General features: G+C 42.2%; 1 protein-coding gene across 1 annotated transcript in view; it reads right to left on the reverse strand.

The window, feature by feature from the left end:
- TMEM47 (transmembrane protein 47) overlaps nucleotides 1-9281 on the reverse strand; it is a 30490-nt gene extending 21209 nt beyond the window's left edge. The window contains exon 1 of the mRNA XM_072744645.1: nucleotides 8829-9281. Coding sequence (XP_072600746.1) covers nucleotides 8829-9054 — 226 coding nt within the window. The 5' untranslated portion in view covers nucleotides 9055-9281. The remainder of the gene's footprint in view (nucleotides 1-8828) is intronic.
- Nucleotides 9282-18102: the final 8821 nt, after the last annotated feature.

The following is an 18102-nucleotide window of genomic DNA, read 5'->3' on the forward strand; positions in this document are numbered from 1 at the left end:
AGAGCACACACACAAAAAAGATATACCATCACTGCTAATGACTGCCGTTTCTTACCCTGTACTATGTGAGCAAGATTTCATTAGCATTTGATGGTAACTAATATTATATAACGGGTACAGGCATATCTCAGTAAGAATTTCTAATCATAGTATTTCCATAAAGTTGTAATGAGTTTGTTACACTGAACATCATCTCTTCCCTACTCTTAAGAAAAAACCTAAGGTTACAATTTAGAAAACTTGATTATCTGGAAAAGCAGGAAGAAGAAAACCTACACCAGGACTAGGAGTGGGTGACCTTCCTCTAAGCAACTAAAAATCTTCTGTGACAGGTTTACAGTTGCTAATAATAATCAAAAAGTAGATGGAATCCAGCCAGCCAGTCACCCACGATTCGTATTAAGATACCCTCTTAGTAAATATGGGAGGGATAAAACCGGTAGGACAGCAGTCCCGTTAGCAAACTTCTTTGGATATCTTTCATCCCCTGCAGAATTTAACCTTCTATTTCCTCCTTTACATTACTTTGTACATTTATATTATTTTGTTGTTTAAAAGCAGGTGTTTCATTCATCACCTTGCTGTCACCACCTAGCACAGTGCTGGCACACAAACTAACTGTCCCAAGATAAGGCCTACTCCTTGCTATGAAGTTAATGAATACGTTTTTAATGAAGTTAACTCTTTGGGTACATGTAAGAAGACAGGAAAAGGGAAAGATAATTTCTCTAAGTCACCTAGTGGTGCTAGAAATAGACACCGGGTTGCATTCAGAAAGCACTAGGGCAATATTTTGATGAACTTTTGGTTGAGGGACCTTAAAACATGAGAGCAATAAAACCCCCTTTGATGGAAATTTGAGTTCTTTTGTGGGTATGTCCTTTTACACATTGAGGATATGGCCCTCATGTGCCCCAAATTCTACGTTTTAACACCTTTTTGCTAATAAACATATATTTTGAAAAGAGAATCAATAGGTAACATTATGTGGAAACATGGCTCATTAAGCTATCATTTAAAATCTCCCAACAAGGTGCCTGGGTGGCTCAGTTGGTTAAGCATCTGCCTTCAGCTCAGGTCATGATCCCAGGGTCCTGGGATCAAGTCCGGAACTGGGCTCCCTGCTCAGCGGGGTGTCTGCTTATCCCTCTGCCCATCTCCTCCCTGCTCATGATCTCTCTCTCTCTCTCTTCCTCTCTCTCGCACGGGCTCATAGATAAAATCTTAAAAAGATTTTTTTTTAAATCTCCCAACAGTTAATATAAGCTGATAGAGACAAAAATGATCTAGGTATTTTTGTCTTTTTTTTTTTTTTTGTAGATTTGTTTTGTTTTTTAATGGGAGTCTTTGGTGGCAAAGGCAAGAAGACTACAATAGAATAGAAAATTGATGGTCTACTAGCGTCTCAAAATCCCACATAAATACATAAATAAAAAAGGGCAAGGAAAGATGTTCTTGTCTAATTTTTAAGGGAGATTATCCAATACTTTGAAAAGACTGGTAAGATTTAACTGTCAGTGTCTTTGACATAAAAGGATGAAATTCTGTTTAGGGAAAAATCAGTCTCTTTTGATAAATAAATGTATCTTTTTAAAAATAAAGCCAGGATGCAGTAATTACTCGATCTAGTGAAATTTATATTCATTTAATCAATTTAAGAAACTCACATGGCTGCCTTCCACATACTTTTGCAATTATGATTCAACCTAAAATTAAACAGATGTTTTAAAGCATCCTTTCATGGCAAAACTTGAAGAAATGTTGTTGATTTTTAAGGACTAGTCATGCCAACAATGTAAATTTGATGACAAGAAACATCTAAAATTTCACGGACTTACCGACAGAGGAGTCTATCTGAAGACCTTAAATTCTATGTGAAATCAAATTTTGGATGATTATAAAAACTAGACATCTATTTCATGTGTGGCGCTTTATCTCTGCATCCAAAGTTCCATACCTGAGAGTATTCAACAAACTTTCAAACACCAAAAGATAGTTAGTTACCTGCAATATGACAGGAAAGTCTGAAAATGCACCCTGCAAAAATACTACAGCGAAGTTCAATCCCTACTGAGTCACTACCATTGCATCTTCCTCATTCTTTCCTATCCATGTAAGAAATTGGATGGAGCACGAATACTTTTAAAATCTTTAAAATCTTTTCTACTTCAAATGCTATTATTCTGCAATTCAACACACAAATGTCAGGAAAAGAATTATGTTATTAGGGACCCCTGGGTGGCTCAGCGGTTGAGTGCCTGTCTTCTACTCAGGGCGTGATCCCGCAGTCCCGGGATCAAGTTCCACATCGGGCTCCCTGCATGGAGCCTGCTTCTCCCTCTGCCTGTGTCTCTGCCTCTCTCTGTATCTCTCACGAATAAATAAATAAAATCTTAAAAAAATAATTACGTTATTAAAACAAGGGAAAAACAAGCAAACAAGAAACAATTCTGCAACTCCAACACCTTTCTGTGCTATAAAACTTGGCTCCTGTCTGAAATTTTAACATTTTAGGGTTCGTATACAAAGCATCTATTGCATCAGACTCCTACAAAACTTTCTTTTAAAAAAAAAGACACTAAAATTTTATCAGCAACATGAAGTAGCAGATTATACTCCAGATTCTTAATCAGTTTGAGCCTTGGTCATTTGAGACTCTAAACCAAAATGGCTTAAGGTCACCTAGCTAAGAGAGAGGTAAAAGGTCTCTCTTTGTAGAGAGGTTAGTTTTTTGAGTTCATTTGATTCCAAATCCAAGGTAACCCCATACAAGTGACCAATCGTTAAAGCCATGTATCGAGGGCAGTTTTTGCCCTAGCCAAATTTTACTTTGATAATTGACTCAAAGTTTTTATTTTTTAAAAAGATTTTATGTATTTATTCATGAGATACACAGAGAAAGAAGCAGAGACACAGGCAGAGGAAGAAGCAGGCTCTTCACATGGAGTCCTGACAGGGATTCACACCCTGAGCCAACCACTGAGCCACCCAGGCATGCCTCACATTTTTTTTTTTTTTTTTATTCAAAGTTCTTAAGAAAGAAGCTGTGTGAGTTGTCTTTGTTCTTCAGAGGCAATAAAGTAAGAATGCAGATTGGCAGTTAGACTCCAGCATCAGACTATATGCCTCAAAAGTAGCCCAACAGCATCTCCCATCCTGCATGTTCTTTCCATAATGGGACCTTGCTGTTGTTCCATTAAGAGGTGGCTTCCAACTTTCCTCCCCTGGAATCTGGGCTGCCATATGGCTCCTCTGTGACTTTCCAGGCTAGTTACGACAGAGCTTGATTCTCTAAGGACCCTAATTCTGGGGAAAACCACTTATCCTGTAGTAAGTTTGACTATCCTGGAGCCACCGTGCTAGTAAGGCCAGCGGAGTCTGGTTTCCCAGCCATTTCCACCAAGGTGCCAAACCCATTGAAACTACTTGGAAGATCCTGCAGTTCCAGATGTTCCAGTCCTCAACCATTCCATTATGTCCCACCCTTAGCTGTGTCCCCAAACATCTTGGAGCATCAGATATACCATCCTCATTATGCCCTATCTGAATTCTTGACCCACAGAAGTCATGAGTATAATAACATGACTGTGGTTTTATAACAATAACTTTTGAGGTGGTCTGTTTCCCAGTATTAGTAACTGGTACTCTCTTGATTAAAATCTGTCTCTACCGCTGACTGAAAACTTGGTAAACTCACAAAAATGCCTGGTCTCTTCAATAACATATAGGGATAACGTTAGCTACCTTGCAAGTTTACTGTGACATTGGGAATAATTGAGATGTCTGCCCTGTAATAGTGCTGACAAAAAAGGTAGCTTTTGGTAATAGTTTTGTGATCATGATCTACCAAGGGCATTGTTAAATGCTTGGTGATGCATGGCAAAGTTTAAATTTGAAACCAAAAGCATATCTCATTACTCAATGCAAAGAGTTTACCTTTTAAGGAGGGTGGGGGGAGTCCTCAACTATCAAAAAACAAACCACCTCACTTTGGGCTTGTTTTTCTGAATATATAATAAGGAAGGAGCACAACCCTAAGGAGCAGATACTTTTTATATATTTAATCTTAATGCCAAACCATCTGAAGCCATTAAACTGTATGAGGTCACATGATTGGTAAGTGGCCAAGTTCAGGGCAGGTTGAATCTAAAGCCTTGTGTATTCTCCGCCACACTACTCTGCCCTCCTACAAGATTACATTACAATTTAGCATCGTCCATATAAAAAATTACTGTGGTATTTAGGTAATGTTTTCCAGGAACTTATTTTGAAGCATCTACAATCCTTTTCACTAAATATCTAGTTTTACTAGATTTACCTTTGGTTTCACTAAATGGTCTTACCATTAACAGAAACTTGAAAGAAATTCCTAAAATATATTCCTGACAGCAGGCAAAATCTATGCTTGAGATACACTTTTGTTTTGGTTTTATTGTGAAATGTTTTATGAAAGGCCAGGCTTCTCACACACCCATCAAATCCCTTTGCTGACAAAGACTGATCTAAATGGTTCCCTGGAGATTACAATCATTCTATAAATGTGAGCAAAAGAGGAATTATATCTGCCCACAAATTAAAACGTCCTTTGTAAAAGTCAATCTTGGGAGCTTGGAAATCTTAGGAGATGCTAAAAGAAAATGATCGTGAAGATTGTGAAATAAGTTATACTTGGCTTTCTCTGGTTTATTGAGAAAGTTTTGGTGCCGAGTGCTACGCTTTGTGTACTTTTTCCACCCACCTATGCTGTGTAGGTTAAATAAAACTGCATTTGTTCTACTTCTATTCTTTTTCAGGAAGCCAAAAGAGGGTCTGTCATGACCTCCAGGCTTGCAGAGCTATTTGTAAACACACATCAGTACCAACTCATTTCAAGCAACAAGCTGAACCTTCCCGGTGTAAATCACATTGTGAGGTTTCCCAGAGAAATTCTGTTTCTCAATGAAGGTATGGATTCAAAATATGCACAGAGGATATACATCTGAATTCAGAAGCACTAAACCTCAGATTTTCTAAGATTTGCAGTTGTCTTACCTAGACCAAACTACCTGTTTGGTTTATCCTAAACTAAGACCTAACGTGGGTTTTCTTATAATGCCTTTTAAAGTGGAATTTTTGGCTAGTTCTAGGAAAATAAGCTACATATAAAGCACTCTTAAGAGAACGTCTTGTCGACTGAAAATAATAATATTCACCTGTTATTAGCATACGGTGCGCACTGCCATTTCAAAACTGCCAGTGACTCATGTTACAAATGAAGCTATTTTTAGGACAGTGCACGAATGATGTTAACAAAATTCCTTGAAAAAGCCATTATTTGATCAAGTATTTCATGGATGGAAAAGATGGATAGATTTTGTGGAGGGCAAGATGGATAAATGCACTTTTTATATCCTAAAATGACTCTTAGTTAAACGTGTTCATTTGGCCATCTGCACGTCCTTGCTTTTCGCTTAGTCAATAAATCACATAGACATCAAAAAAAGGAATCTGCCTTACATGAAATAGCTACATATTGATAAACTGTAAAGAAGAAACATCAAACCACCCTAGAGGTTACACAGCATATTTGATGTCAAGTTTAGGGCATCAGCATTCTGTATCTGCTTGAGCAATCCTATTTGCACTAAGAGTTCTTTTGTAATGGCTATGAAATCCTAACAACTATATTCTAAACAAAAGTTATGAAAAGTAAGTGTGAGTAAGCAAAAGCCAAAAACATTACTACCATTAAAAAATATGATTAGAGATTTATTAAAAGGCTGCCAAAATCAGTAGTGGGGAAAACTATCCTTAGAAATTCTGTGGCCGGCAGCCATGAGTACTACCTATTCAAAACTTCCTAAGAAGCACACCTTATTATTATTTTTTGTTTCCACCGTGAATGGCAGTCTATTAGCTGTTTTGCCCATTTGTCCTTTTGGAAAACTTAGAGCTTTAGATGAATGCCTGGACAGTCCCCCTACACTGAATTGGGACACCAGAGAAAAGCATTACAGTTGACTGACACCCGGATTACTGGTTCGTACTAGAAGTGCTGACGCAACCTTCAATACACCAGGACACAAAAGGCATGGTTCTGCTTTTGCTTAAAACCACAGAACGGGCTATATGCCGCAAACGACGTATTTGATACCAAAATTAAAATGCAGCTTTAAAAATAATGGCTATGGGGAAAGTTTCCGTAGGAACTGGGCCTAAGTAGGACATATTGCCGTCAGTAGAAACATTCCTGAATTTCCCTTCTGTAAATACAAGCTTGCCTCTTCATAGCAGTTTTAATTCTAATTAAGACAAAGGTTTTTAATTAAGCCCCGAAGATCCTGGTGCAGGGCCTTCAGTAAAACTGTCCTTGGTGGTTCCTCCCAAGGTAATTCATTTCAAGAGACAAGCAAGTGGATCTCTTAAAATCTTCAGAGAAGACATTTCCCTCCCTGCTTTCTGCTCCTCCACACAGCAAACAGACTGAGAAAAGCTGCCTGCCCTCTGGAACAGGCAAGAAAAGCATTGCTCGTTTCAGTTTAAGCTTCCCTCTTCGTTTCAAAACATTTGTGGATAGAAGCTTCAAGTTCACAGAACATTTTAAGAAAGCACATTTTGTGGAGTGGGGGAGATAGAGCAATTTTCCATATTTTGTTTCCTTTCCTCCTGCACCCCCCCCCCACCCACCGCCTTGGAGAGGAAAAATGAACCACTACTACATAAAGAAAGTCAAGAACTTGTTCCAGTTAGCCTCAAACAAAACCATCTCTATGCCTCCCACATCATTTGCTCACCAACTACACTTTTTTTTTTTTTTCTGGGATGAAAACTATTTTAAGCAAAAGAAAACTGAAGCTGATTTTCAGGAACCCAAATAGAAATAAATGCTGTGGTATGAGTTCCAGCAGAAGGGTAAAACAACGGGCTGCGGTGGAGGGGGGGGGGGGGAGACAATCAGAAACCCATACCTGCCTCCAATTTCTACCTCATAGAGACCTCTTATCACTACATTTGCATTAAGCTTGAGTCTCTCTATTTCCTTGCCTGGAGAGGGGGGGGGGGGGTACTGAAATAAATGGGTATGCAGGCAATTAATGAAAGATTAGCAAACACTGCATACTGCTCAACAAACTGGGGCTGGCTTCTCCCCATTCCCCACATTCCTGGCCAAGAGAAAAGGATACGGTCTGAAAAGAAAAGAGGGGTAGAGGCTGGTTTCTCTAACCAATCTGAAAAGTCTTTATGCAATCAGGGGGCTATTATTTCAGGAGACAGGAGAAAGGGGCAAAAGATTCCCGTTGCTAAGGAGACATGCTGAAGCTGGCATTCCTACATAAATTTCCATTTCTATTGGAGAGGGGAAAGAAAAGATATTTTCTCCAAAGTTTATTTGGATCCCCTGGTTACTGAAGAAAGGCATTTTACCAATTTATTTTATCTTTAGTTGTAAACAACCAACCCTGAAAGAATTGAAAGACCTAAATGTTGACCTCCTGCTGCCAACCAGTCCTCTCCACAGTGAATTAAGCAACAAAGGCAAAGCCCCCGTCAATGGGAATTTTGAAGTAAAATCAAAGAAAAAGCCTTTTGTAAACAGAAAATCAAATTTATGGAAGAAACTTAACCAAGTGAACTAATCTTTCTTGAAACAAGAAACCAAACACAAAAGTAAATCAGATTTGTGTGGCATTTGTGCTATTTCAACTTTCTTGGAACTTGAAACGTCTCCAGTAAAGCTTCATAAATAGTCCCAGAGAAGACAAACTGTCACGAAGGAATTTAATCAGTTTCTTAGGGGGTAACGCGTGGGTAAGTGTAAAATCACGGGCAGGTCGTCTTCCTTTATTCCCCTTTCTCTGCACTGACACCAGCAGCTGAAGAATGAAGATTAGCAAGGAAAGGGGTTTTTACTGCAAGAAATCGGAAGTTGGCCGATTTCTGCTAACGGCGTTAAGTGGGGCGCAGGGCAAGGCAACTGGGGGTCAAGGAGAGAGTAAGCCCCCGGCCGGGGCTCGGCAGCCCCAGTGACTACCTTCTTCTCCACCCTCCACCCCGTCCATCTGCAGCTTCCAGTGCGAGCTGAATAAGCCACAACTTTCCCGGCGTCTGCGAGTAAGTAGCTGACGGAGGAGAGAGGAGATCTCGGGAGAGGGAGAGAAAGGGCAACTCACAACCAACGACGTGTCACCAAAAAAGGAAAGGAAATTACTCCTGTCTCTCTTCCAATTCTCCATACCCCTCAAAAATTTAAGGGCATAAAAGCCAAACCGAAACTCCCCAGGGAAACCCGAGACCAAGTGGAGTAGAGCTGCCAGAAACGTGGGCACTAAGAGGTAAAGTCAGGCAAATTGGTCCTTGAGCGAGGAGCGAGAAGAGAGCGGGGAAGCCGGAGCCAGAGAAGGCGCGCGCGGCGTCCTGGTCCTGGCGCAGCTGGGGCGGTTTCGCTTGTCCTTTTTAAGGAGAGAGAGCGTGGAAGGCGCTGCCTGTTCAACACAACCCCACGGCTCTCGCCTTAAAGGAGACCAATTACCCCAAACAGCATACGCGTTACTCCAGAGCCCACGGAACGGCCACGGGAGGACGGGGAGGGCGTGGGGCGCCCGTGGCACTGGCCGTGGCGGCCAGGGGCGGGGGGCCGGGGGGCCGGGGGGCCGGGGGGCTGGGGGGGGGGGGGCCGGGGAGCAGGGGTGCGGATCAGGGAGGCGGCCCTACGTAGCCCAGGGGCCCGCGAAGGGCCAGGACGCAGCGGGGCGGCCCCGGGCGGGTCGGGGACGCGGCAGGGGTGGGGGCGAGAGCGCGGGGCGGTCCCGGGCGGGAGGCAGGGGTCGCGCGGCGCGCCGGGCCCTCACCGCTGCTGAGCGTGGACTCGCAGTGCCAGATGTCCAAGCTGGCGGGTTTCCGGCAGGACTCCCACAGGGACAGGTAGTACTGGTGGTCGGCCGTGACCCAGGCCGGGCTCAGCACGGCCCCCAGGTCCAGGCACAGCGCCAGGAAGATGCACACCAGCCCCACCAGCTTCAGCGGCGTCAGCACCGACACGCGCACCTCCTCCATGCCGCTGCCCGCCGAAGCCATGCCCCGGGCGCCGCAGCCGCGCGCCCCGCCGCCGCCGCCGGAGGCGAGGTCGCCAGGCGGGTCCGCAGAGCCGGGAGCCCGACCTCCTCTGGAGGGGACCGCCGGGGCCGCCGCGCGCCGCGAACGTGGGTCTGCGGGAGCTCCCGGCCGCGCTGGGGGGTCTTGGGCAGCCGCAGCGACGCCGAGCCCGCCGCGGACCTTCGCCGCCAGCCCCGCGCCGCGCTCTGCCGGCGCCCGCTCCGCCCCGGCGCGGCTCAGCTAGCTCCGCCTCGGCCCCGCCCCGGGCTGCGGGAGGCGGTGCCGAGCGGGGAGGGGCGGCGGGTCCGCACCCGGGCGGCGTCGAGCTCCGGTCCCCGCTCCCAGCGCGAGAAGCTAGCGCGCGCCCCGCCCCGTGCCAGTGCGCGAAACGGGTCCCTCTTTTCTGATGGCCGTGCGCGGGGCGCTCCGACGACTTGTCTCCTCCACAGCGCCCGACAAGCGCCTCGCCCAGAGCGAGCCCTTCGCCCCGGACCGTCTGCGCGGGGCGGTTCCTTGTACCGCTTGGTCTCCGGCCCCGCCCCTGGCCCCTCGCGCTCCGGGGTCGCCTCACTTCCCACCCCCTCCCTCCGCGGTCACGTGGGCTTCCTTTTCTTAGCGAGCCTGGGTGGGTCCTTTTCTGGAAGGCGTCAGCTGTGGATTCGTAGGTTTCTTGGGCTGTGGCCGTTAAAGCCAAGAGCGGGACTCTCGCTGTGTCTCTCTGATGTAAGCCCCGCCCCCCGCCCCCCCAGCCGGTTTCTCCTCCCGGGGGATTTGGAGGAAGAAGAGTGACAAAAGGCATAGTCCCCTTTTCAAACCCAGCACACACTTCAGTCTTGGACCTTGGAACCCCGCGGTTTTTCCTATTTCCTAACTTTCCCCCAATCCTGCTATCGCTTCTGTTCTCTGGACTCGCCTCCTTTTGCGCCCCCTATAAAGGGCAATTGCTCAGGGAACGCAAGCGCTAAAATGGGTATGGGAGCTCCTGCAAAACGTGAAGGAATCCTTCCTTGGCTTCTCTCGGGCTCCGTTCTTGGATGCGGGTTGACTAAAACCTTTATTCATTCGGTTTTACGCTGTGCCAAGTGAGATCCGAATTCCTCCCAGGGCATTAACTTATTCTTTGCGCCCCACAAGACCTAGCCCAGAGCCTGACGTAGGAAAAGTGGCATATTTTTAAGTAATTAATCTACACACATTTATGGAGCACCTACTGTGCGCTCCAAGCTGAGGATTCAGCCCGATACAACCTAGCCTCTGTTCTGAAGGAGACTCGCTCTTTTGTTTGTTTGTTTATCTGTGAGGAATAAACGCCCCTCGAAATTGACTTTGTGGTTCTGTAATTGACTAGTGCAGCTTGGGCTTGGCGGGTTCTCTATTGTATCTCTTTGACTACTTTCCACTTTTCCTATAAAAGAAGCAATTTATTGAATAGATCATTGGGGATGGGGATGTTCCCAGATCTTTCACCATCTGGAAAATTTGGTAGAAACCCAAAATAGTGGTTCAGATCGGAAGAATAAAAGAAATGCTTTCGCTCTTCTATTGAAACATTGTCCTCGGCACTCTGGGATTTCATCCTTTTTGTTGATAACAATTTTTTTTTTTCCTGTAAGCACATCTTTCCATAGAGCGGACGGCATTTTGACCGAAGCAGTATTTTGAATGGAAGAAACCATCGAGTTAGCGTCAAAATGACTTGAGAATAAGAGTCAATCCAATGTGAAATAAAAACCCGTGGTTTTCTTACACTTGGAAATTAGGAAATTGGCAACTTCCCCTTACCTCTCAATTGTGATATGTACCGTCCTTACAAAGGAATGCTAGACCAGGCTGAGCTCCTTAACCTCTAACTTCCAGTAAGTTTCTTGGTCTTCGACCTTTCAAGCAGAAAGAAGTTTCAAGCTTCTCTATGAAAACAAATGAAACACTGAAAAAGTAAAAACGAGGATGATTAACAGGGATGTGATATTTTTCCCTTACCTGGACTTTTTTTAGAAAAGATTTTATTTATTTATTTGAGAGAGAGAAAGGAGCAGGGAGGAGGGAGAAGCAGGCTCCTCGCTGAGCAGAGAGCTCTGGCTGGGACTTGGTCCCAGAATCCGGGATCCTGACCTAAGTTGAAGGCAGACGCTTAACTGAGCCACCCAGGTGCCCTCTTTTACCTGGATTTATGCTCATGGGTTTATAATGTACATTTGAAAATAATATCTAAGAAAATTTCCTGACTTTGCCTCACAGTTATAAAGACATCTTTTTTCTCCAAATTCTATAACCTGCCCTTTAATAAGTTTTATTTCCAGTCAGCGAATTATTTTTCCTTATCTTTGTTTCCTGTGATTTGAGGTTCCTTCCTTCTCTCCCTCTACCCTAGCTGCTCCGCTCAGCCCCTCCAACACACACTCATTTTGCTTCGTTTTTCTGGCTTGTTTTCAACTGCTTACTCGAATGAACACATCTTAATTTGTCCTACCTACAAAATTGTCTCTGTACTGTCTCCAAAATTAGAAAAATAAGCCATTTTAACCACAAACACCCAAATTCTCTGGAAATATTCCATTCCTTTGTTAATCATTTTTAGAATTTGTACAACATAATACAGATCTACCATCCTTAGTCCTCGCTTTTAAAATATGAAAAGCTCTCAAGATAGAGTATTTTGTTGTTGTTTTCATAAGTTCGTAGCAAACTCATTTGGTGGAAAAAAACAATTCCAGACTGATGTGAGGCTATTTATGGTTTTGGTTTATTCCCACTTAGCATAAATAAATATGCAGCCACAGAACCTATTGGGTATTGTCTAAATTTACAGCATGTGCACCAGAGTATTCTTAAAAAATCTGAAGAAGTCTGAATTCCTCAACATTGATTATAATGTAATATATCAATAATCTGGTTAAAATCTTACCCTAACGGAAAAGAAAAATTCATAAGAACACTCCATTTAATGAATTATCTCCAGATATGACTTCTTTCAAAATTTTATTTAGGGGATGGTGAACTTACATTTACCCTAAAGATGGAAAAAGTTTCGTGGAGGATTCCAACAATCAGTAAACACTAAATGAAAACTACAAAAAAAATAAGTCAAATGACTGGAAGTAGGATAGGAGGTGACAACTAAGGAGTGTGTGTGTGTGTGTGTGTGTGTGTGTGTGTATGTGTAGGAGAGAGGTAGAAATGAAGATTGAAATGAACTTATATCTGAGAAATGATATGGACCAACACTGAACAGTGAAGAAAGAGTTCCTAGCTCAAAAGAATTTATTTGAAATCTCTTAGAAGAATGACTTTGTTGGCCCTGTATTATATAGTGTTACTCCAAGGCCGGAGGCCTGCTCTTTCACCTGAGCCTAGCCTGGAACACAATGGCACTGTAGTCACCCCTCGCCCTCAGCTTCAGGGGGGCCAAGGCTGGAGGCCCTAACTCTATCCCACGGTAGAAGAACTCCATGAAAATTGGAGTCACAGAACTGCAATGTGTGACTTTGTGTGAGACGTATAGCCAGGGAAAGGCAGGGAGGAGTCGTTCCCTAGACCCTGAAGAAAAAGAAAAGATGAACCCCTTGCTTGAATCAGGCCAGAAAAATGGGGCAGTGATGTGAGAGATGAGGTCAGATGGAAGAGATTGGGAAGTTCATCAGAAAAATAGAAAAGTGTCATGGTGGGAGGTAGAGGGTATGGAAGAGATGGGGAGGAGGAGCACATTCCAGACTTTGAATGTGTCTTAAGAGAATAAAGAGGAGTAAATGTCACATCATCTGCTCACAGTCTATCCGCAAAGGCACATCTCTGCATTTGCTTGGCATTTGAAATGTACAACTACTAAAGTGCAGCTACCAAGGCTCTTTCAGCACTGGGATCACATCCAGATGCCTACTGGTTAGACCTGTTTGCTCCTAGAGAAGAAGAAATAGAAAGGAGGGGGAAAGTGATGAAGCAATCATTACAAGATTAAAAATACACACCAACTGTTTTTCCAGTGTCACGGATGATAATGTTGGCAAAATATTTTAAAAATCAGAAACAAAGGGTGCATCTGTGGTTTATTCATTTTACTCTAAATCCATTCTTGACTTCCATGCCAGAAGGATTCTGTTGGGAGTGAAACTATGATATAATGAGGCCCTCCTGCTCTTTATGATAATTAATAAGGTCCAAGAGAGTTCCAGGTTATATGGTGTATTCTGTATTGCATGACTGAGATTTCTTCTTGCGTTGCGGCGAAGTTCTTGGCTTAGCGTTATCAGAAAAGATTGTTACTAATAATTGCTTATTTCTGCTTTCATAAAAAAGAACATTGATGAAGATAAGGAATTGCACATCCCAAAAACCTAAATACCATCATTTTCTAAGGTCTTTAACAATTTAAAAATGTGTGATATTGTTGAATCAGTTAGATTTAAGTCATTAATAGAACATTGGCTATTCACATTATGTGTTGATGTTTTGATTTCAAGTTAATTGTTGTTTCATAATGGTACCTGTGACCATAATAATTTACTCCTCCACAAATACAGGAAATAAATCTTGGAAGTGAAAACACAAGAGGCCACTGGAGTTGAAGGATGATTAGTTTTAAAATAAATGTTTGTTATAATGAAAGAAGCATGAGTCAGATGCCCAGGAGGTAGGAATACATGGAAAATTAGAATACTCCCGGTGGGACTAATTCTAAATGCCTTTTCCATCTTTTTCAAGCATTAATTTCCTTAATAGCAATCACCTATAGGCACAAAACTTCCTCTATATATTTTATTTGTATTGACTTTTAGCTTTGTGGATAAACGGACAGGTGTGCCTCATGACTGCATTTTTATACTTTTGTTTCTCTCTTTGTTCCTACAACTACAAGTTGAAACTTTTGGTGACCCTAAAGCAAGTGCATGCCTACCAACAAATTCCCATCCTGGTGGAATTTCACTTTTCCTTGGCCACTGCCAGCATGATACATTAATTCTACATCTCTCTTGGTGCGAAGTTGAGTAGAGATGGAATCATCAGCATCAGGAATCACCCTGAGAAATTGATCACCCTTTCCATTGTTCTCTGGAACTTGTTAGCTCATCTTCCTCTGTGATTTTAGATTTCAGGCTAAAGTCATCTTTGTGCACTTCTTTGTGAGTTTTCATAGAGGCCTTTTACCCTTAGACATTTGAATGAAGGCCGTTGAGACTAATGGGAAAATTCTAAGAAATGCCTGCTTAGGAATCCACCCGACCTCCACCTTCCTAAATTGGTCTGTAATAGCGTCAGTTTCTCATCTCACAAATAGTTTCATCCAGTGATGTGATGATTTGCACTGTTGCATTATTTATCTTGTGTTTATTTTTTTGTATTGACAGTCTCAAAATTGTAGCTGGGAGCCCTTCCCAAGTCTTCTCCTGATAGAGACTATATCTATAGTATAAGAAAGTTCCCTTTCATTAGAAAGTATGGATCCATCCTCTTCTCTGTGGCTGGAAGAACTCATATCTGCAATCGGGGGAGAAAAATTAACCCAACATTCGTAAATCTCTAGTGTTGGCTCAAAGTTAATTGAAGGTAAGGCTGAAATTTAAAAAAGATTAAGTAGAAAGGGTACCTGGAGCAATTTATACTCATACTTCCAAGAAGAAGAATGCAGCTGAGGTATTTCTCTCTGGAATTTCCCAAAGGTGGCCTTAAATGTCAGCAATGCTAGGGGATTGAGGCTAGTGGAAAACAGATTCTCTTAGGAATTTTATTTCAGTGTAGCTCTCACCTCTAGATTTCACCTTTCAAAATTTGTCTCTGAAGTGACTGAGTAGTACTGCGTGATTTTTCAGCAGTCTGTCAAAATTCAAAATGTCAGCTCATTCAGGTTCAGACAAATATAGATGGAAATATCAGAACAATATGAAGATCATTGCTTTTTTGTCATTCTCTGACTCATTTTTTTTTCAGCTTTTCCTTAGCCTACCTTTTTCAGCCTTCTCTCCCCTCCCCCCACACACTCCTTTTAAGCTTTTTGGTTCCCAGCAAACAAGAATGGGAATTGCTTTTGATTTAGGCAGACCAAGGTTAAGATACTACTGACTGTATGGATTTGGATATACCATTAACCTCAGTTCCCTCTTTTATAAGATGGAGTGATACCTATGTCATTGAGTTGCTGTAAGAATTAGTGAGGTGATTTATATAATGTAAAAGGTCTGCCATATGGTAAGCACTAATCATAATTATTATATTATTATAATCCAGATGTCAGCTAGCACCCTCTGGTCCCTGGGAGATTTAGACAAACTTTGTTTGAATCTCTAATTTTATGATATTTTAGACCCAAAACCCTTGCCTCAATCCTTGCTTCTGTTCTTCTCTGTATCTGGTTCTACACCTAACGAATCCTTAATTCTATCCCTAACCAAGCTAGGTGAAAATGCCAACTTATTCACCCATTTCCAGGAAGAATACATCAAATAGCACTGCTCTGTATAGTTTTGAATTATTACCCTTTTGGACTACTTGAGAAGTCAAAAGGAAGTGGTGTTCCACTATGGAGGGTAAAGCCTTCCATGTCTTGCTTGCCTCAGCAGATCCACATCTGTCCCATGTCTATGTGGGTTCCATCCCCCCCTCGTCTCCCTGTCTCCTTATTCAGTAGATTCCATCTCCAGTGCTCTTAATCCTTGCTACTTGAAGTGTGATCCAAGGATGCCACCAGGGCTGGAATCACCGGGGAGTTGACTAGAAGCACGGAACCCTGGCCTCTCCTCAGACCTACTGAATCGAAGGCTGTAGTTTAATGGCATCCATAGCGATTCATGTACAAGTTGAAGTTCAAGAAACATATGATCTACGTCTTCTCAGGCCTCTCAGGGCTCAACTTCTACAAACAGTGTTATCAAAGCAGCTGCTAGGCAGATGAAAATTCACCACTTTATGCCCTACCCTTCAATGCATTACCGGCTGCCCAGGTGAATGGTGTTTTATTCCTACCCACCTCTCAGCAGGCTCTAATCATCACTGAGTTTGGTGCCATTGGCGATGATTAGTCAGCATTGTCAACCTTAATTGGCATCAGTGTATTCTAGTCTCAGGAGTTCTAAGCCATGTTGTCTCACTTCTAGGAGCTGTAATTCTTGGTGTAGTCCCAAGATTCTGATGATGTGTTAATTGACTGATGAAGATAAATGTTGTTCCCTCTTCAAGTACATCTTAAAAGACAACTTCTAAGACAGAGAAACACTAAGAGTGTCCCCTGGCTTCTTGTGAATTCATTTTAAGAGATTTATGCAGCTGTACTATAGTAAATAAATTGCTAGGAACCTAGAAGTCAAAGGCAGAAGTCCAATTATCCTAGTCATCTGAAAGTACATCACGGAACAAAGTACAAAAGGGCAGCTAATCCCCACTGATAAAGACCATCAAATACAGAGAGTCATAGGCCTGGAAATGATATCTCTAGGTAAAGTAAGAGAGGATAAAGCTGCATTGTTGTGGTTTTAAACTCTGGCCACTTTTACATTTGTTCTCCAGATTCCTTTTAAATTCCTGATCTTTAGTTATTAGGTTTTAGAAACTCTTACATAGTCTTCTTAATTGACAAATTGACAAACAAACAAACAAAAAAATGGTGTGCCAGTGAACAGTGTTGAGAATAGAAACCCCCTGTGGAAGCAAAAGTAAGCTAAAGATGGCTTTTGTAAAACTTGATCCAGGACACGTGGTGTACAAACAGAGTGGGTACAGGATTTTCCATATAATTGAGAGAACTAAAATGACGGACAAGTACAATTTACTTAAGAAATTATAAAGGCTCAATTATATATGAATAGTTGGCAGTTCAGGAGAAAAAATAGAAAATAAATAAAAGTTATTGATTACTAGAGTTGCCAATTAAGGCTGAAAGACAGGCTAGTAACCCTTATAGGGACCAATTTTTCGTAGCTGGCATAGAATCAGGGTGATTGACACCACCATTCTATGTTTTGACATCATTACCCTACAGTGAACTAAGTGAAGCTGTGATTTCTGATAATCCCGTATTATTTCTTGACAAGGTATCACCAATTTTGATAAAGCAAGACAGATAAAGCAGATTGGTAGGCATATTCAAAAAAGTACATTTTTCCGATATATTTTTCTATTCAATGTCTATTGCAAGTTTTCTCAAAATGTTGGGAATCTTTTTACCGATTCACTATCCCCCAAGATTGCTGGAACTCATACAGCAATTCGGCAATGTGGCAGGATACAAAATCAATGCCCAAAAATCAGTAGCATTTCTATACACTAACAATGAGACTGAAGAAAGAGAAATTAAGGTATCAATCCCATTTACAATTGTACCCAAAAGCATAAGATACCTAGGAATAAACCTAACCAAAGAGGTAAAGTATCTATACCCTAAAAACTACAGAACACTTCTGAAAGAAATGGAGGAAGACACAAAGAGATGGAAAAATATTCCATGCTCTGGAAAAATATTCCATGCTATTCAATACTCCACTCTATGGAAGAATTAATATTGTGAAAATGTCAGTGCTACCATAGGGCAATTTACACATTCAGTGCAATCCCTATCAAAATACCATGGACTTTCTTCAGAGAGTTGGAACAAATCATCTTAAGATTTGTGTGGAATCAGAAAAGACCCCGAATAGCCAGGGGAATATTGAAAAAGAAAACCAGAGCTGAGGGCATCTCAATGCCAGATTTCAGGTTGTACTACAAAGCTGTGGTCATCAAGACAGTGTGGTACTGGCACAAAAACAGACACAGATCAATGGAACAGAATAGAGAACCCAGAAGTGGACCCTGAACTTTATGGTCAACTAATATTTGACAAAGCAGGAAAGACTATCCACTGGAAAAAGGACAGTCTCTTTGATAAATGGTGCTGGGAAAATTGGACAGCCACGTGCAGAAGAATGAAACTAGACCATTCTCTTTCACCATACACAAATATAAACTCAAAATGGATGAAGGATCTAAATGTGAGCCAAGAATCCATCAAAATCCTAGAGGAGAACACAGGCAACACCCTTTTTGAACTTGGCCACAGCAACTTCT

The sequence above is a fragment of the Vulpes vulpes genome, chromosome X (assembly GCF_048418805.1).
Source record: "Vulpes vulpes isolate BD-2025 chromosome X, VulVul3, whole genome shotgun sequence".
Classification (NCBI taxonomy): Eukaryota; Metazoa; Chordata; class Mammalia; order Carnivora; family Canidae; genus Vulpes; species Vulpes vulpes.